This window comes from Salvelinus alpinus, chromosome 13 (genome assembly GCF_045679555.1).
Source record: "Salvelinus alpinus chromosome 13, SLU_Salpinus.1, whole genome shotgun sequence".
Taxonomy (NCBI): domain Eukaryota; kingdom Metazoa; phylum Chordata; class Actinopteri; order Salmoniformes; family Salmonidae; genus Salvelinus; species Salvelinus alpinus.
This window is the reverse complement of record NC_092098.1, coordinates 14,296,520-14,317,834: the sequence shown is the minus strand read 5'-3', so window position 1 is coordinate 14,317,834 and position 21,315 is coordinate 14,296,520. Positions and strand designations below refer to the sequence as shown.

General features: G+C 43.0%; 1 protein-coding gene across 3 annotated transcripts in view; it reads left to right on the top strand.

The window, feature by feature from the left end:
* LOC139537167 (protocadherin alpha-C2-like) overlaps positions 1–20,940 on the top strand; it is a 38,529-nt gene extending 17,589 nt beyond the window's left edge. The window contains exons 2-5 of one of the 3 annotated variants that reach the window (XM_071338177.1): positions 4,514–4,572; positions 10,687–10,772; positions 13,532–13,593; positions 14,667–14,944. In XM_071338177.1, coding sequence (XP_071194278.1) covers positions 4,514–4,572; positions 10,687–10,772; positions 13,532–13,590 — 204 coding nt within the window. In that variant the 3' untranslated portion in view covers positions 13,591–13,593; positions 14,667–14,944. Of the gene's footprint in view, positions 1–4,513; positions 4,573–10,686; positions 10,773–13,531; positions 13,594–14,666 lie in introns of all 3 variants that reach the window. The other 2 variants (XM_071338176.1, XM_071338175.1) reach the window with 2 other exon arrangements.
* Positions 20,941–21,315: the final 375 nt, after the last annotated feature.

Here is a 21,315-nt window from a genome sequence, read left to right as displayed (position 1 = left end):
TCTCCAGATGACATACTAGGCTTTAATTTGTATTGGTTACTGTATGTTGGTGCTGGTTGTCTTAAATGAGTGTTCTAGCATTCCGTCATACCACTGTTCTTGGTTCTGTTTGTTACATGAAGGGCTTTAGATGCTCGGTAGTTCTACATTCTAGCTGAAGTTGTTCGTTGTCACATTTTTTGCTTTGTTGTCATATTCTAGTTTTGTTGTGCTGGTATGTCTTGAGACGGTGTCAGTTTTGACATGTTTCTTTGATGACTGGCCAGTGTGAGTGGTTGTGTGTCTCTTTGTTCCTCTCCCTGGTTGCACAGTGTAGCTTCTTCCTCCACCCAGCTCAGCGCTCACACTGCATTAGTGTCAGATTGGAATACTTTTTTGGAGTCCTGCTGTATTTCTGATGATTCAGGGATTTGTGCTTCACTTTGATGTTGTCATCAAATATTCAGTCAGTGCAGGTCAATTTGACTCTACCTCTGGCTCATTCTCTGTCCAAGTGTGTTTGACTTCATCATATCTCACAGTGTCAGGCTTTGTGCCTGTGATATCTCCAGTTTAAATGTGGATGCACAGTATCTGTGTGTGTGTGTGTGTGTGTGTGTGTGTGTGTGTGTGTGTGTGTGTGTGTGTGTGTGTGTGTGTGTGTGTGTGTGTGTGTGTGTGTGTGTGTGTGTGTGTGTGTGTGTGTGTGTGTGTGTGTGTGTGTTTGTTTGCATGTATATATTTGTGTTTTTTCCTTCTTTAGTCTGTTGGGTTAAATTGCAGTAACCCAAAGATCCTCCCAGTATTAGTCTTCCTGTCTTTTCTCTCCAGTCTGCCACATGGACTCCTCATTCAGACTTCTCTCTATTAGTCTTTTCTACTGTCTCAGCTCTCTAGACCCTCTTCCACTGCAGCACTATGCAGCCGTAGGAAAGTGTTGGCATTCATGTTCGAGCATGGCTTAGGAGTCAAGGCTGAGTGCTACAGGAAATGACAAATACGCGGCGCTGCACATGTTTTACCACAAGGCTGGAAGGTTAAGAACTGCAGCAGCAATGATGATAAACATGTTCTTTAGCAAGGAACCACTGGTGTGAGGTCTGAATGGGGCTTTTGTTTAACTTCAGTAAGACTTCCAATAGGTGTAATTCATTTCCATAAGAGTAACATGGAATTAACGTTCCTGAGAGTGTGTAAATGGTTATTCAGCTGCAATGTCTTTTTAAATCCATGGACGTTATTTTAGCCATGTTTTAATGACTGTTTATGGTTTGTTGTATTTTTGTACCTGTTTAATTGGCGTGAACTCATGTTTACTCTAACGAGCAGACATGTGGGTTGTGTGCTCTAATGGGCTGGCTGGCGTACTCTCTGATGCTCTCCTGTTTCAGCACTCTGCTCTGGGGGCTGGATAGGTTGATGGTCAAAACGTTGTCTTAACGTTGTCAGAATGTAGATTGGAGGCCACAGCGGTTGATTTGGATGTTTTGGTGGTTATGTTGTAGTCCTGGATGGGTCAAGACAGTCCGTCAGTCAGTCAGTCAGTGGTGTAGGAACAATAAGCAGAGGCAAGATAAGAGTGGCTGTGGAAATTAAATTAACCTCCAGCCACTGTTTCCCAGACCCACAAATTCGATTCGCTCAGAGAGGCTGTGTCTCAGAGAAGGAGATACTCCCCTCAGAATTAAACTGATTAAAACATTAATAATGAAGGCTCTTTATCTGGGGCGCCTGCTGACTTCTGAACAGGGCTGAGGCTTAAACTACTACAGTACTGGAACCTACCCACAGGTCTGATGTCTAAGGATCTGATGATGTTGATATCAGTGGTTATGATTTGTGTACATATCCAAAGTTCTGAAGCTCCATTATGAACCTTCATACAATCATTAAACCTTGTGGAAAGCAAACTAAACTGCAGGCTTTAATTATTGAGATCAATTCAAAGCACTCACACCCACAGGGAGCAGCTTTCGGGAGGAGAACATCAATGAACTTGAATAATGTGTGACTGCCCTAGGAGAGCCGCCCTTAACCCTTTAACCCCAGTCCAACATAAGCAGGGGATGGAGGATGTGGTTGCCCTGGTGACAGAGGGGCTCTTCCTGATTGGATTATCCCAAAGCCCAGCTGCAGTCTGACTGATGAGGCAGTCGTTTACCAAGGCTGCCTGAAGCTCTGAGCTCACACACACACACACACACACACACACACACACACACACACACACACACACACACACACACACAAACACACACACACACAATATGATAAACTGACTCATACACAAACTCACAAATCCTCTCACAGAATAACTATCACACAGACAGAAATACAGGGAATCTAAGAGTGTATCAGTGTCTCTCAAAGTCATTGCTTTGAGAAAGGGCATGTGTGTTATGTAACATCGTTTGGGTCTTTGCATGTCAAAAGAGATACAAGTCAAATAACACTATTTGACGCATCAAAGAAGCTTGACATTTGACACCTCAAATAACACAATTATATTATAGAATGTTGTGTGTGCTTAATTTGCACGTGCAAGCCAAGCGCCACCATTATGATCACCGTCAAAGCTGTACAATACTGCGTTGGTAATATGGCTTTATTTGTTCGACCAAATGGGAAAACGTTTGTGTGAGCATTTGAATTTAGACTAGGATCAAACGAGCAGGATCAAAAATGTTTGCAAATATATTTGATACAGACGTTATCAGCAACTTCTGGGGTATCTAGCTAGCTTTAGCGTGGTACCTAGCTAGCATCAATGCAACCAGCCTAAAAACAATGACCAGTAGACATTGCAGTCATTTTCAATATTCTTAGCAATGATTTAGGAATCACTGTGAGTAAGTATTAGCTAGGTAGCCACTTGTTGTTCTGCTATTGAAATAACTAGCTAGCCAGCTACTTAACCCTGTTGCCCAAAACTAACATTATAAGCAGCCAGCTAGCTTCATCTGGCTAGTATGGTTTGATCGGACCGGGGTATGTGCTGTGAAGCTAGCCACAATAAGGATTACCCACATTAGTGGAATTTGCGTGTTGCCTTCAAATTAAAAGTTCCTATTTGAAATTGATGCAGAAGGTTACAATTGATGGAATAATGCCATATTTAGACTAGATAATGTTAATCAAGGTTGGAATGTGGAGCAATGAAACGGAGTATCAGTTTACTCGGTAACACCCACAGAACACAACTGGGAAGAGCTTACGCAAATATTAGCATCATAGCTATTACTTATTTATTTACAAGCATTTCGCTACACCCGCAATTCAATTCAAGCAATAACATCTGCTAAATATGTGTTTGTGACCAATAATACAATTTGATTTGTTTAAAGTGCGACTTTGACTGTGGGAAATCACTTCCCTAATCAGCCTATTGTGGCTATAGTGCGTTTTTTTCCCTCTGGAATAGTGTCCAATACACATAGTAAGTTGACTGGTACAATAAATGTGGCTCAATTTCAGAGTCCCGCAATAAGAGCAACGATGCTAATGTTTTCTGTCACTGAGTAGACTGATACCCCATGTCGTTTATCCACAATCCATAGTTAAGGCTGTACAGTGAAATAAGTATGTCCCCAATGCAATTCTAAAGTCTAATAAATCCAGTGTGATTTCAACAGATTTTTTTTAAATTAACAAATTATAATATTTTGTTGAATTTATATAAGAACATACCAACCTCGTTTAGCATGATCTATTCCATTATGCCATGATTCCACTATTTGTATTAATTTATCACTTTCATTGAGATACTTTTATTTTCAAGGTGAACCGCAAATTCCACTTTGTCTAATTCTTATTGTGGCTAGCTTCACATAGGCGGGTCCTACCAATATTAGTCAAATAAGAACTGTTTTATAAATTAGAGGTATTTTAGATGATGACACCTAGCTAGATAGTTAGCTAGCTAATTATAGCTAATGAAAGAGATTATGTCGTTTTGCTATGTTTTTGGGGAAGAACATTGTTTGCAAACATCAGCTAGCTAGCTGTTTTATGACCAGCACTGTCCAGAGCTTGGGGAAGTGTATCTGCGCTCGTGCGATAGCGGCAGGTGTGCGAGACAAAACTTTACCAGCATCATAGCATAGGTATTGGTGACTCGTTAGGACGTTGGAATAGGAGTGATAGTGTAATCAATGTGTAATAACTACGTAAAAACCTAATGAACGTGTTTCATTCTTACGTGGCATGCAGTCATACTCAGGTCCTGATTGGTCAACAAGTTTATTTGAGGCGTCAAAAAGTTTTATTCGACGTGTATCTTTTTTGACACGCAAAGACCCAAACGGCTTCCATAGTATGTGTGTGTGTGTGTGTGTGTAATGGCAGTGGCAGACACACTGTTTTCCAGAACTGCAGTGCACCAATCAGGATGCAGAGCTGGGATGTGCACCATGATTAATTAATGAGACCATATCTGGCCTAGCTCTGCATGAAATCAAACTAACCTCTCTTTTTTTTTCTCCCTTCTGCCCTCTCTCCCTTCCCCCCTCTATCTCTCTCTCTCTCTCTCTCTTAGCCGAAGGCCCCAAATGCTGACTGGCGATACTCCACTTCTTTGAGGGCAGGGATGCAGAGGTAAGCACTTTACTCGTTTGCCCTCTTGTGATTTCAACTCTTCTTAAAAAGATTCCCACCCCACCTCAGTTTTATCAGGGGCATCACCTCTCCGGTATGATCCCACACCTTCCATTGAGTTGGTATATAGCCCCTTGCCCCTTACCAAAACATTAACAATTGCTTGGAGGAATATTGCTACAGTATGTGACCAACATGTAGGAAATGTTACCTCCATTTTATAGCTCTTTAAGTCTGGAGTCACCATGCATGCCTGCACAACAAAGACTGAGAGGCAGCCACTCTCAGACTACTGCACTCTGCAGGCAACATAACATGACCACAGTCAGCTCTCAGATCAGATGAGCAACAGCTACCATCACAACTAGTGGCTCCTCAACATGTGTCTGACCCCTTCAACCCCCCTGTTTGGGCCAGCTGTGCTCTGGCTGTCTTGTCAGCCACCCCAAAGGGGAACACACATACACACAGAGGGGCAGAGCCCTGCTGTTCCAGCCAGGCCCCAGTAGCCCTGCTCCTATCCTCTGCCTTAGTGTATATAGGTCATCTTCATTCCAGGAACCGTGAAAGACAAACGGGCTGACGAACTGGGAGCTTTCTCAACCTCAGAACATCAGTCACACACACACACTCACATACACAAGCTTTCCCCCTGTTTCCCCCTGCACACACTCTTAAATAAAAGGGTTCCAAAAGGGTTCTGCTGCTGTCCCCATAGGATAACCCTTTTTGGTTCCAGGTAGAACCCTTTTTAGTTCCAGGCAAAACTCTTTTGGGTTCCATTTAGAACCCTCTGTGGAATGGGCTCTACAAAAGGGTTCTAACTGGAACTAAAAGGGTTCTACCTGGAACCAAAATGGGTTCTTCAAAGGATTCTCCTATGGTGACAGCCAAAGAAACCTCAAGCACCTTTTTTCTAAAAGTGTACAATTAAGCCATTTTACATATGCTAAGAGTGCAGGTTCTCCTTTTGTGTAGTATCTCATTGACGTCTGGTTTTCTGGTGTAGTTTTAATGGATTTGAGTATGATGTTAAGAGATATTGGAGTGGTGATTTCTCTGTTGTTCAGAGAAATTGGATATAATGCCATGGTGACAGACTCATTAATAATTCATATCCACCATCTTGGCATTGCTGTAGCTGAGTTTAAAATGGCAGCGCAATAACACAAGGCCTTCAAACGCTTCACCTTCACACCCCCTACCCCTCTAATTGCACACAGCCAATACACAACCCTCACCTCCATATTCTACACCCACACACACCCGCCAGACCCCCCATTCTGACCCCCCCCCCCCCACACACACACTCAGTCAGCACCCCTCAGCTCATATCCCTCACCAAACAGACTCTAACTCAGCATCACCCAATGCCCAACCCAATATAAACGGTTCTAAAGGCTGAAGTCCACATCCCTCCCTGGATGATGTGTATTGCTGCAGAGGGCAGAATGGCATATAGTTCATATAGCTGAGAGAGCATAGTACACACTGTGTGCCAGAGGTGGGACCAAGTCATTGTTTTACAAGTCACAAGTAAGTCTCAAGTCTAAGCACTCAAGTCCCAAATCAAGACAGGCAAGTCTGAGTCAAGTCTCAAGTCAAGACCGTCAAGTATCAAGTCAAGTCTTTGAGTTTCGAGTCCTAAACAAGTCATAATGTGCTCTTTACCAAATGTAATACCATATTTTTAACAAGAGTAATAGTTAGTATATTACATTTACGCAAATCATGAATGCTTTTAAAAATATCTATGTATTTATTACTTTCCAAATAAACGTTATATTTCTATGGAAATACATGGGTAGCCATGAGAAAGACCCCCCCCAATAGTGATCGACTATCGAGGATCGCTATGGGGCGCAATCAGTCGATGTAGGCTTGTACACAATCGCCCATCCGTAACACACACTCACGCTGTGTGGTTACAGTAGGCTAACGTATGTCAATGATTTTAGGAACAGCAGTAACATCAGGCAGGATTTAGGCTACCAACTGCCTAGCCAGTTGTAGCTCAATCTTGGGTGCAATGATCACGTTCCCGCACTGACTGACTGTGTGGAGGCTCATTGATTTAACGTTACGTTACTACACTAGTACACTAGCCTACACTAGTAAAGTAATAAAATATATAGCTGTCGGCTGTATTAGCCATGACTTACCGTTCTTTGTGCAGCTTCAAATGTCAAACAAAGTTGGAAATTGTTGCGCCTCCGTCTGTCATTTTTTCCCTGCATGTTTTGCATGTTGCAATCCGTTTTTTGTTGATACAGCGTCGTCTTTATATCTGAAAATAATAATTTTGGGTATCATCTTTCCAAAGGCTCCATCTGAATTCACCCGCCGACGTTCCTCTGCACTGCCACGCACAACTTTTTCTCAGCTGGCACAATTTGATTGGCTGCTGTCCGATTCAAACTGTAATCCGTTAAATGAAGAGTTGATGCGCTGCAAACTTTTTTAATAACATCATTTTTAATATCTGAGCTTGGGGAGGGTATCAGGTCAGGTCGAGTCAAAAGGCTCAAGTCCAAGTCAAGTCATGAGTCATTGGTGTTAAAGTCAAAGTCGAGTTGCAAGTCATCATATTTGTGACTGGAGTCTGACTCGAGTCCAAGTCATGTGACTCGAGTCCACACCTCTGCTGTGTGCTGCATTGCAGAGTCTGCAGTCAGGGCTAGCTGCTCCTCTGCAAGTCTACAATCCTTACATTCATTATGAATGTATAGGGAGAAGGGGGCATGTTTATGTGTGTCTGTGTTTTTATGGCCTTCTCCATATTTGTGGTTGCCAAGACAATTAATGCAGTCCTGAATGCATCTGTGACTCATAAATACCCTCAGGTTTGTGTGTGCATTAGATGTGGTAGTGATAGTGAATGGTTGAGTAGCGCAGTTAGTTGTAACAAACAGTGAATATTTTTTCCCATTACTTGTTGACAAGGCTTGATGTAGAAATGGAGATGGTAAGGAATTTGGAGTAGAATTTATGGCTGTTGTGTTTTCTTCTGCCTACCATTCCACTCACTGCTGCATCTCTCCTTCTCTCTCTCTCTCTCTCTCTCTCTCTCTCTCTCTCTCTCTCTCTCTCTCTCTCTCTCTCTCTCTCTCTCTCTCTCTCTCTCTCTCTCTCTCTCTCTCTCTCTCTCTCTCTCTCTCTCTCTCTCTCGCCCTCTCTCTCGCTCTCTGTCTCATTCCCTAATCCCCTCCCCCTATGTAACCACACCCACTCCTGTCCCTATTTGCATCTCTTACATCTGTCTATCAATCTCATCACACCTGCACTCTCCATCTCTGTCTCCATCGCTCCCTTTCTTTCCTGTCCTTCTCTCCCTCTTCCTCATCTGATCAGACGTGAAGTTACACAAAACAGACCATAATAACCCAAGGCAAGCCAGAGTGTCAACTTACACGGACCAGAGACACATCAGTATGCACAGATATTAGCACACACCTTACACACAGGCACACACACACACACACACATTCCCAGATACACATCAAACTGTGAGTAGACAGACTGGGAACATCCACCAAATTAAATGCTGCCGGGCTTTCCTAAAAAGTACTGATTAAAAGCATGGTGTCAACCTCGAAGGGATAATTAGAGCTTTAGAAGATGGAGTGTGTGTGTACATACACTGTGTGTGTGTGAGTGGGTGACTGATTGTGCAGTTATTTTAAATGAATGTTAGCTGTTTGGTTGTAATATCATCACCTCTTGAAGAGCCTAGTCAGAACTACACATTTCAGATTATTCCATGCAAAACAACTGGGCACATTTAGCGCTATCATCAGAGTTATACAGCAAGTAACTGCATGCTTTTCATGATCAGTAAACATCAATTGATCATGTCATTTCAGATAAGTGAGGGTAACCTCACGATATCGCTCAATATTGGCCACCATTAAGTGGAGATTTTAGTGATATAGAACAAAAGTGATCTGTACCTGACAAGTATGAGTAGTTTAGGTTCATTTCCAATCCTTTGTGGGCTCTACCTGTCAAGCAGCAGAAGCGTGCACTTTGCAGATATGCTGGTAGCTGATCATGTTTACTTTGCAAGCTACCGGTAGATACTTTGTACAGTTGCTTAAACATAGTGATAAGTAGACCTAACCAACGTAGGCCTACCTAGCCAAGTAAAATAACATGATCCCCTTTTCAACATTGTTTTTACGAGTGTCAATCATGGCTAGCCAATCATGGTTGCTTCTGAAAAATACGACAGGCTAAATTGATTGATGGATCATGTCAAATTGGCTAGCCAAGCGTAGCTAATTACAGATTACATCAATATGGCTAGTTAAAATGCTCACTTTCAGGGGATAAACTAGATGACTATATTTGCTTGCCAACTATAGTGGTGATGACAGGAGTCCGACTGACAACTTTACCAGGAAGAGGAATTGCCGATTTCAAGCTCTTTCCAAAAGCCTAATCTCTGATGAAGCAAGCTAAATGACACGTTGTTTGCTTAGATACATGCCAAATACATGTATTTACAGTTACGCTCACGTATCTGTAAATACATGATCAATTGATGTTTACTGATCATGAAAAGCATGTTTTGCATGGAATAATCTGAAATGTGTAGTTCTGACTAGGCTCTTCAAGAGGTGATGATATTACAGCCAAATAGTTGTAACATTTATTTAACAATCCCTTGCAAACAGCAGATAGTTGTAAATGGTTTTAGCAGAGCTGAGGGTCTCATTGTCCTCGAGCAGACAAATTGAACACTATGAACCGTTTTGTGATGTTTTATTGATAACAACCTGTTCATGGGTTGCATGTTTCATCACAATATTGTTTTGAACGTTCATCAACAATGAGCGCTGATGAAGATTTAGTCCAAAGTGCATTACAGTGGCTTGGAAATACAATGACATTCAATAGGAGGCAAATAATTAGTAGGAAAACCTTGAGTCAAAGTTTTGATGTCACCAGATTGACTTTAGATGCAGTATAACGTTAGCTAGCTAACTAAGATTGATGAGAGGCCAACGGATTTTAGCTAGCTAACGTTATCATTGCTAGTTATTTTTGCCGAACTTTGCTAGCTAATGACAACATCACCATCTGTCTAAAGTAAATTTGACAACATGAAAATGCTGGCAAAGTTATTTCCTACTAATTATTTGACTACTTTAGCAATGTCATTGTATTCCCAGGCACTATAGTGTAATTTAGACAAAACAGTATTTAGCCTCCGTCCAGAATGACTGGGTTTATCACCACTTTAGGTCACCACTACGGCACCGTCGATAGAGGGAGGCTTGAGAACGTTCCTAACAATGGCATGACACGACCGAGTGACTGAAGTGCAACCTATGAATATGCTAAAAACTCAGTCTTTTGTCAGTTTCCCGCCTGATGTCACAACTCAGATCTGAACATTCTGATTGGTGACATCACAATGGGCTAACAACTTAGTCCTTTGTCATAGTTTTCCCGTCAGATGTCATAATTCAGGACTGAATATTCAGATTAATGACATCACAAAGGGCTGCCAGGGCTGCCAGTAAGCTTGTATTCAAATATTTTCCAGGGTGATGTCATAATTGGAGTTCAGGTCACAATTTATTTTGACCACCATTCTCTGAGTATGCATCACTTGAAGCATATGATTTACATTTTTGCATTAAAAGGAAAACTCCACCCAAAAACTATATTTTGGTATTTGTTTCATTAGTCCATTGTTGATATAGTCCCAAAATGTTTGCATGTCAGCAATCAAGTTTTCAAGATAGGGGCCAGATTTCTGTATGTTGAAAGTAACCTATCTTGAAAACTTGATTGCTCACATGCAAAACATTTTGGGACTAAATCAACAAGATAAAGGGAAATGGAAAGAAACAATACACTTTCAATATTAAACGGCACACAGTTGTCAATGATTTTAGGCAAATCAAATGCTCTGTACCTTATTGTATTTGAGTTTTCTAAACAACCTGGTGGGCCAGTACACACAGCTGGCTGCTTTTCAAAGGCTATGACCAAAGCTGTACTTTACTTTCAGCTCGGTAATGTGCAGATCCAGTATGTTGATACAACAGGGGATAATATTGATGTATCTAATGAGCATATGTGAATGTGTGTTTTGTGTTCCAGCTCGGTCCATATGGAGGAGTCGTCAGTGATGCAGGGAGCCCAGGGGATGCTGGTCCAGAACTGGCCCACAGTGTCCAGCGCTGCAGGTGAGATGTGTGGGCCTGGGTGGGCGGGGGTCAAACGTACACCGAGTTTCTCTGCTGCCAGCTGGAGGCACTCTGCAGACACAGTGGTGTGAAATGACAGCAGATAAGTAGGAATACGGAAGGCAGATGGGAAACACGCAGGTGACCTTTTAGAATCCCCGCCAGAGGAATGTTAAGCATTAGCGCTGAGACTCCAGGGGCAGCATGCTTGAAAGACTAGATGAGGGCCAATGGCAGACAGCGACACAATCTGCCAAAATAAAAGAGCCAATGAGAGGCATTCTCAAGATGGCCAAATGTGGGCTGTTGGCCTGACTTTGACAGGTGAAGTGAACTGCACAACTTGGTTGTGATGGAGTGTTGTTGGGAGCCGCCAGCTGAAAATAGCCAGTTGCGAGAACAATTTTGACAATTGCATCCAGTAAGGCATTTAATAGCCGGTTATCCATTTACAGTATCTCACATGACAGAGAGCAAAAACAATCGCCTTTGAAGATTATTTTGGGAATCTGACTGAAATGAAAAGAGAAGGAGAGGGAAAAGTAGAAAGCAAGAGAGACAGAGAGGAACGACATGATCACAGTTGACTGGTAAGCTCCTGTGGTTAAGTTCGGAGGGTTTGTCAGAATGCCTGTGCGGTGGTTTGGTGTTCCTGTCAGCTGCCTGCCTCCTCTCTACTGCCAGCCAGCCCAGGCTGAGCACTCATCCATTTACTGTCCAGTGACAGGAGTTAGAGCACAGGTGTAGGACTCTAGGGTGGGCGGTTGATCATCACTGTGACGGACTGAACTGTGTCTGTGTCTGTGTGTATGTGTGTGTGTGTATATGTGTGTGTGTATGTGTGTGTATGTGTGTGCGTGCATACAGGAATTTAGAGGGGGAAAGAGAGTGAGAGTGAGTAGGGCGATTGAGAGAGGAAGAGAGGGGATCTAGCTATTGAATTGTTCTACCTGGCTGCAGTTTCTTTGCAGCGTATGGAAAACCTTGAGTCTATGGTCTGCCAGAGAATCCAATACTCAGTGGAGGCAGAGGACATGCAGAGTGTCCTGGAAGCTCATCAGGAGTGGCTCAGTGCAGAGAGGAATCTCATGCAGGGTTAGGAGGTTCTTAGTGCTACAGGCTAGGATGTTGCAGGGTCAGACTGTTTTCATAATAAGGGAAGTGAGTGCAGCCTTGTGGCTTAGCCACATGATGCCATGTAGCACGATTGGCTTTGTTTCAAAATGTTGTCTCAGGTAGGTTGAAGTGTAAAAGAAAGAATACATAGATTCAGTATATTACAACGGTGTTATATTGTAATACATATTGTACCTCGAATGGAGAGTATACTTCCTCACTGTGATTCATTTGAGTTACCTGCAGAGGGAGGGGGCACTGTTGGATGAAGACCAGACACAGAGGTAGATAGCGAGGGTGTTGAATAAGGCATGGCAAGACGGCCGCGATGTTTAGGGTGCTAGTGGAATTCTGAGTCATTTGGGAGAGGATGAAAGAGCGAGAACGATAAGAAGCATGGGAAAGGAAAGAGAGATATGGGCTGTTTGGAGAAAGAGAGAGGTTTAGGATTGGCAGGGCCCTGCGGCAGCGTTGTTGCTAGGGAACGCCATGTGACTTGTTGCTGGGTAACGCTGTCTAACTGAGAGATTGCTGCAGCACCACCACCCTCCATCAGCAGGGAGTGGGCGAAGGCCGTTTCCACAGCAACCATTCATACCCTGAATGGAGGATTTAGACGATGAGAGAGAAACAGAGAGGGAGGGGGAGAGAAATGGAGAGATGAGTAGAGAAGGATAGGTGTTAACAGAGGAGAGAGAGGGTAGTCAGAGATGGAGAGGAATGAAAATGGAGGTAGAAAAGGAAGAAGGATATACAGTACAGTGAGCTTTCAAGATGGAGAAAGATGTCTTCATGAAGAATGGTGCGACACCACACACACACACACACAATAGAATAGCATAGAAGAAGAAAACACACACAACATGCACACGCACTCATATTCACAAACCTTAATCTAACGCCTGATCCATGAATTGGGTTGCATGTTTGTAGGCCGGGAAGAAGAAGAATTGGTTGAGAGTAACCCAGATTGGACCAGGGATAATGGACTTAGAATGTAGGACACTGAAACGAGGCTAGAACCACCCCAGACAGCTGGGTACCATGGCAACCTCCTTACAGAGAGCTATAGTAACCTGCTTACCAGCAACCACAGCGTGTGCCTTTCTAATATGATCTTTGCAGAGGGGGGAAATTGGCTATGATCAGGGAAGAGCTCCAAATAAGCCTCCATACCTCCAGCCTCCATAGACTTACAAAAGACTCTGCCACATCTTCGACAGGGTAACATTCTGCAAATTGAAACAACACTCTTATGTAGATTTGCAGGAGAGAGAGAGAGAGAGAGAGAGAGAATAGGTGTAGATCTGTTTGTTGGTCTCTTTCAGTAGGTGCGCATTAGATGAACACAGATCATTCTATGTACCCACGCTTGTACCCCTCCAGGTGCGATCTCAACTGGCCTGCTTTGAGAAAAGAATCAACACACTCAAAATGATGTTGATCAAGTCTAGGAGCAATACAGGCTACCCTCCACTAACATAATCACAGGGCTTGAGGAAAACAATGTACTTCAGGTGCAGTAATAGTGTTGTATTGTAATAACTGTGTCCTGAACTGATCAGCTTCCCCACACTGACCAGACACAGATGTTTCATTCAGTTTCTACTATGAAGTAAATGTTATGGCTGCATTCTTTTCAGTCAGATTGGCTCCATCAAGCCCTAGTGAAGCCAAAACGCTGAAGAACGTAAAGGACTGAAGCGTGAGTCAGAGTGGGTCTGTGTGTTGGTGCCATTTGATGTACTTTATATCTGAGCACTCTTGTGTTGTTTGCATGCTACAGTCATCACACGCGCGGACACACACACTTGAATTAGGAACTCCAGTCATTTCATGATTATACTTACAAATGAAAAACAAACAGAATCTATTTTCAGGGCCTGAGTTTGATCTAAATGAAACACAGGAGAAAAGTAGGTCAGAGCCCAGAGAAGTTGGTGTGGGCTGAGAGCACTGTGTCTGCTGAGTACAGACAACATCACATCACTCTCTGTCCTTTTCCCCGTTTGTTTCATTTTTCTGCATCGTTCTTCACCTCAAGCGCTCTATCCCTTCGCATGCCTTTCTGTCTCTTGCCTGCTGATTGTACTTACATCTCGTTCATATCTTCCATTATACTGTATCCTATATGAAAGGAGAATTGTGTCTCACGTTCTCTTAGTACTGCAGTTCACCCTCTCCAGGCTCTTTTGGTCTTTCATTGTCTCATCCTCTCGCCCTGCTTCCCTCTCTCTCTCTCCCTCTCTCTCCCTCTCTCTCTCTGTCACATTCATGCTTGAATATTGTATGAGATTTCTCCCTCTCTCCACTACTGTGTCGAGTCCTTGTGAGAGTAGGATTAGGTTAGTGCTGGGTTTTCACACTTCCTGTCATCCTTACATGCTAATTCCCATCACATCACAGAGTTAAACATCCCTCTCTGCCGTTAAAGGTCTTTCTAGTCTACCCGTGTGTTCTCAGCAACACCACTGGCTGATAAAGTTCTACTCCCTGCAATCCGTTTCCCCCTCGTCAGTTTATCAGTGTGCCTCTGGCTCTAACTTAGACGTTTTGCTTATCTGTGCTGTATTACAGATGTGGTAATACTTTACCTCAGCCAGAAATAGGAAATTGGATAAGGCTCAATTTATGTGTGGTGGAATTTGCTGGTGTTTTCAGAATCTCACTGTGAGGATGAAAATAATGTTGACGAATATGATAAAGATGACATAGCTCATCCCTTTGTGTTTCTCTCTCCCTTCTTCTATCTCTGTCTCTTCTCTTCCTCTCTTGTAGATGGTGAGGGGGGCGAGCTGTCCCCTCCGGTTGGAGCTGGCATCGACAGTAACAGCTGGCACTTCCGTTACGGGCCTGGCCCAGGCTACGGCCCCCCTCAGGTTCTGAGGCCTGGAGAGATCCCCCCCGAAGCCTTCATCATCCCCGGCTCTCCCGCCATCATCTCTATCCGCCAGGGCCAGGGAGGAGAGGATGACAAGAGCGACTTCATCACCTTCGGCAAGAAGGAGGATCCCAAGAAGAAGAAAAAGAAGAAGAAGGACAAGAAAGACAAGAAAGACAAGGGGAAGGAGGATGTGGACGAGTAGAGGAGAAAGGGGAGATATTAAAACAGAGCTACCAACTAAAGTCCAAATAACAGATGCAAGACAAATATCCAAGTGTATATTTTAGAAGCAGGAGAGCCTCCCTGTGGTGTGTTTGCATAGTTAAGTCTGCCCAGCCAAGTCCCCATTAGCAGAGGCCTATCTCTATGAAACAGCCAATTGTAGCCTCTGCCAGGTTGGCCCTCCGGGGCTTCCATACCTCTGGCTATTAAACAGGCTTCATACGGGATTTAATAGGCTGTCATTAGCCAGACATTTGCTGAAAGAAAATACTGTTTCTAATCAAACAAAAATAAATTTGATTAGAAGAACCTTTCTACATTGACGATTATTTACTCAACTTTCCCTGCCCCACTCTTTCATGTATAAAATGCCATATGTGAGAGAAACCTCACACACCATTTTAATGCCATTGCTATTACTAGTGTTACAGTCCTGCCAGCCACCTCCCCAAACTGGCCTGAAATGGGATGCTCTTCCCTGGCCCTTCTGGCCCCATGTTGGCATCTCTGTCTTTACTCTACCCCCTGTCTCCTCTGATCTCCTGATTGGAGGGGGAGAGGAGGAGCTCAATCGGACAAAGAGTGAAACAAAGGCTCTCTTCTCCAATAACATGGAGGCCTTGTGAAAAAAAAAGGAATACACAATAGTTATTTTATGCAAAATATAGAAAAGAGGAAGTGACCCAAACAAGACACCTGACATCTGTGTATGTAGTGTACGGTGAGCTGTGTGAGATTAGAATGGGTTGAGATTAGTGCTGGCCGAGATTGAAGGCTGGATTAGACTGCCCAGGTTATTTTCAGTGCGTGCTGAAGCCATGGTGTTTCATGCCTGGCACTGTTGGCTCTGTTGGCAGCACAGGGCAGGGGCGAAATACCTGTCCCCCATCTCCTCACCTAGAACAGACAATAGGTCAGTGGGGCCTTGAACCCACAGTGTGCAATACACAACCACAATAACTACCACACATACGCTCACACTAGACAGTCAGGGCTACCATGCACACACCTCTCTGGATACTATAGATCTCTAACCCAGCCAAAAGGCTGAGGCATAGCAGTGGCCTCTTTGCTATGGATGTGTAATAAACTCAGCAAAAAAAGAAACGTCCTCTCACTGTCAACTGCGTTTATTTTCAGCAAATTTAACATGTGTAAATATTTGTATGGACATAAGATTCAACCACTGAGACATAAACTGAACAAGTTCCACAGACATGTGACTAACAGAAATGGAATAATGTGTCTCTGAACAAAGGGGGGTCAAAATCAAAAGTAACAGTCAGTATCTGGTGTGGCCACCAGCTGCATTAAGTACTCCAGTGCATCTCCTCCTCATGGACTGCACCAGATTTGCCAGTTCTTGCTGTGAGATGTTACCCCACTCTTCCACCAAGGCACCTGCAAGTTCCCAGACATTTCTGGGGGGAATGGCCCTAGCCCTCACCCTCCGATCCAACAGGTCCCAGACGTGCTCAATGGGATTGAGATCTGGGCTCTTTGCTAGCCATGGCAGAACACTGACATTCCTGTCTTGCAGGAAATCACGCACAGAATGAGCAGTATGGCTGGTGGCATTGTCATGCTGGAGGGTCATGTCAGGATGAGCCTGCAGGAAGGGTACCACATGAGGGAGGAGGATGTATTCCCTGTAACGCACTGCGTTGAGATTGCCTGCAATGACAACAAGCTCAGTCTGATGATGCTGTGACACACCACCCCAGACCATGACGAACCCTCCACCTCCAAATCGATCCCGTTCCAGAGTACAAGCCTCGGTGTAATGCTCATTCCTTCGATGATAAACGCAAATCCGACCATCACCCCTGGTGAGACAAAACCGCAACTCGTCAGCGAAGAACACTTTTTGCCAGTCCTGTCTGGATCAGCGACGTTGGGTTTGTGCCCATTGGTGACGTTGTTGCCGGTGATGTCTGGTGAGGACCTGCCTTACAACAGGCCTACAAGCCCTCAGTCCAGCCTCTCTCAGCCTATTGCGGACAGTCTGAGCACTGATGGAGGGATTGTGCGTTCCTGATGTAACTCGGACAGTTGTTGTTGCCATCCTATACCTGTCCCGCAGGTGTGATGTTCGGATGTACCAATCCTGTGCAGGTGTTGTTACACGTGGTCTGCCACTGCGAGGACGATCAGCTGTCCGTCCTGTCTCCCTGTAGCACTGTCTTAGGCGTCTCACAGTACGGACATTGCAATTTATTGCCCTGACCACATCTGCAGTCCTCATGCCTCCTTGCAGCATGCCTAAGGCACGTTCACACAGATGAGCAGGGATCCTGGGCATCTTTATTTTGGTGTTTTTCAGAGTCAGTAGAAAGGCCTCTTTAGTGTCCTACGTTTTCATAACTGTGACCTTAATTGCCTACCGTCTGTGGTATCATTTCATTTTCATTTAAGTCATTTAGCAGACGCTCTTATCCAGAGCGACTTACAAATTGGTGCATTCACCTTATGATATCCAGTGGAACAACCACTTTACAATAGTGCATCTAACTCTTTTAAGGGGGGGGGGGTTAGAAGGAAAGCTGTTAAGTAAGCTGTTAGTGTCTTAATGACCGTTCCACAGGTACGTGTTCATTAATTGTTTATGGTTCATTGAACAAGCATGGGAAACAGTGTTTAAACCCTTTACAATGAAGATCTGTGAAGTTGTTTGGATTTTTACGAATTATCTTTGAAAGACAGGGTCCTGAAAAAGGGCCGTTTCTTTTTTTGCTGAGTTTAAATGGCAGGAACGTTGCTTGTTGCTTCATTTCTGTTCAAGTCTGATCCCCCAGCTTCAGTCATTGAATGTTCAATAGTCAATGTTCAATAATTCTTCAAGCCCCGCCCCCTTACCTTGCCGACATTGGTGCTTGTAGGATTTGCTCGCACGTCTCCTCTGTTAACCCCTCTATCGTTACTCCTCCTTCCTCTGATCACCATGTCCAGGAGCCCTCTTAACTTCAGATGACGTGTTCCTCCTTAAACACAGCAACAGTGTTATACTGTATAACACACACACACACACACACACACACACACACACACACACACACACACACACACACACACACACACACACACACACACACACACACACACACACACACACACACACACACACACACACACACAACGTTTTTGTTAGCTTTAACCAAGCCTTGGTACTGAAATAACAAGGTTCCTATCACTCCTACAGAATTCTAGTTCATTTTGGGGACAAGTTGCCTTCCATTCCACTAGTTACACACAGGGTAGTGGGGGATACAGGGTACTTCATGGACTGGCTTCCTTCTGTCCAGATGGAGAGAAAAAGAGGGATGGAAGAAGGTAGAGGGAAGGATAGAGAAGTGGAATTGTTGTGATGGGCAGTCCAGTCCACAGTCATACCCCAGAGAGCTTAGTTGCTGTGTTAAACTCTTTACTCATATTCTGATGAAAATGAAGCATCAGCAGCACTGGGGGGGATCTTCACTAGAATCGGGGATCCCCAAGATGAACTCAAGATGTGCAGGGGCTAATTGCACAACATCTCCTACTCAGCTCTCTGTTTCCTCTTCCTGGCTGCTATCTGACCAATCAGAGGGACAGAGGGGTGATGCTAGCGCTGCTATTGGACTGAATCCCCCCATATTATACACATGCTCCCCCTTCAGGTGTGAATCATTGCTGTCAGATCACTAAGGGGCTATTTGCATGTTATAAGCAGAGGAAACAGATTCTATATATAGATCTATATTGATAGATACGTTTTTTCATTTTCTTCAACCATTTATCTCAAACTCAGAGACATTAATATTTCCTCTGCTGAAATATACATACTCACTCGCAAATACACACACATGAACACACAAACAGTACATACACACATAATATATATTCATAGACAAATCATACAGGAATCACTTTTGTATCCTGTTGAAATGAAATGAAAATACCTTCTAAATATACGTAATGCTGTAGTGTTATGCTGTAAAATGCAATTTTTTGTTTATGCCCTTAGGATTTCTGAAGATTACGAAATCAATCCTTTAAGCTATGAAATGATCATCAAACAACCACTGTACCAAATCATTTATTCACCTTCGATATCTATCCCGAACTCCCTTTAAAAAAAAAAACATTCAAATTGAAGGAAAACAAACTCTAAGAAAGAAAATGGTCAAAAAAAATCTGAAAAACGTTACGTACTCTCTGCTTGTGTGTAGTGAATGTTTCCTCAGACATCTGGTGCCCGAATGGCACGAATCAGTCGACTGCGACAGTGCAGATCTGTTAATAGCTTTTTTGTACACCTGCTCATCAGTGTAACAGTGATATAGTGATTTTTCTTTTTTTATTATTTGATGGATATGGTAACGTGTTTTGTTTATAAATCACAAATAAAATGTTATTTCTTAAATATCGGGAAAAGTTGTCCTTGGCCTTAATTTACACTAAGAATTAGGGACCCAGCAGCCATATTAGATTGGATTATATTATGGCTTATAAAAAATGTTAATAAATGTAAGAATATCTTGTTCGGAGGATACATTGGCATGGGAGTTTTTATCCACCAAACACTGGCTTCGAAGGCATTATCACTTTTATACAACGGGTTACCAACATATTCAAATAATGGTTGACATATTTTCATTAAAAATGTTATTTTGATTAATTTATTCATACTATTTCATCCAATATATAGTCCCGACACAAATCTAAGGTTGCTACCCAAGCCGGCTGGTCGTTCGTTCTATCGGTTCGGTTGTCCAGAGACGCCACCCAGTCGTTCAGTCTTTTTGTTCTGTATCTATGGACACGACCCAGTCGTTCTTTCTAAATGTTGCATTGACAATCTGGCTGGCAACATTCTTGCTAGCTAGCCAACTACTTACAGCCACGTCAAACAGTGAAGCTATAATAACAACAGTAGCTGCATTTGCATTTGTTTAAGCTGTTTTCTAGTGACATTTATTTGGATACATCCATAACAATAAGCTAATGAGGAGCGATTTCGCCTGGCATAGAAAATGTGCTCTCTCATCAGGACACAGTTGTTCAGAGGAGCTAGCCAACAACACAGCTAATACAACCACATCAGTACTATAGGACAGCTGGAGATCGAATTTGAATATTGAAACAATGTTGCAAATGTCAGAGAGACAGAAAGTAAGGTTTATACAAATCTCCGCTGTTGAAAATTTAATGATAGTCTAAAAGAAATCTGAGATAAGATCTAGATGCTTTTTAATAGTGGATCAAGTTTATAAATTGCCTGGCTGGGCTGATGCGACAGTGGATTGTGCAGTCAGATGAAACAGAATAAATAGGCATTTTAATGTCAACGATTTAGCAGGTGGTAACTAGTGAAATATACACTGGCTGGAATGTGGTTTTAACCAATCAGCATTCAGGATTAGACCCACCCATTGTATAAATCAATTTAAATTCTCTAGATGCATTTTTCTGGTTAAGCTAAATCAACTCAAAACAAGTAAATGACTTTTCTTGGTGAGTGGGATCAACTCAAAACAAGATGTTTTAACAAAAATATCCAGGTGAAGTGAAGGCCAAAAAAGTTTCAATTGACAAAAGAAGATCCAAAGTACTGTAGCAACCTAACGGCTACAAAAGACTGCAGAAAGAATAGATAGCAGAAAGAATAGACTGCAGAAAGAAAAGACAGCAGAAATAAAAGACTGCAGAAATAATAGACTGCAGAAAGAAAAGACTGGAGAAAGAATAGACTGCAGAAATAATAGACTGAAGAAATAATAGACTGCAGAAAGAAAAGACTGCAGAAAGAATAGACTGGAGAAAGAATAGACTGCAGAAAGAAAAGACTGCAGAAATAATAGACTGAAGAAATAATAGACTGCAGAAAGAATAGACTGCAGAAAGAAAAGACTGCAGAAAGAAAAGACTGGAGAAAGAATAGACTGCAGAAAGAAAAGACTGGAGAAAGAATAGACTGCAGAAAGAAAAGACTGCAGAAAGAAAAGACTGCAGAAAGATAAGACTGCAGAAAGAAAAGACTGCAGAAAGAGCCACACAAAGACACCTGAGTCTAATACCTGACAGCTAAAGCAACAGCACATTATACAGAACCAGCCCTCTCAACTAACAAGAGCAAATTACTTAACAAGTTTAATCAGAATAATGGTCCCATGGTCCTGTGGACCTAAACTACTGTTCAAAAGTTTGGGGTCACTTAGAAATGTCCTTGTTTTTCTTTGCAGCTCTGCCTAGAAGGCAGTCCCGTGTGGCTCAGTTGGTAGAGCATGGCGCTTGCAACGCCAGGGTTGTGGGTTCAATTCCCACGGGGGGACCAGGATGAAT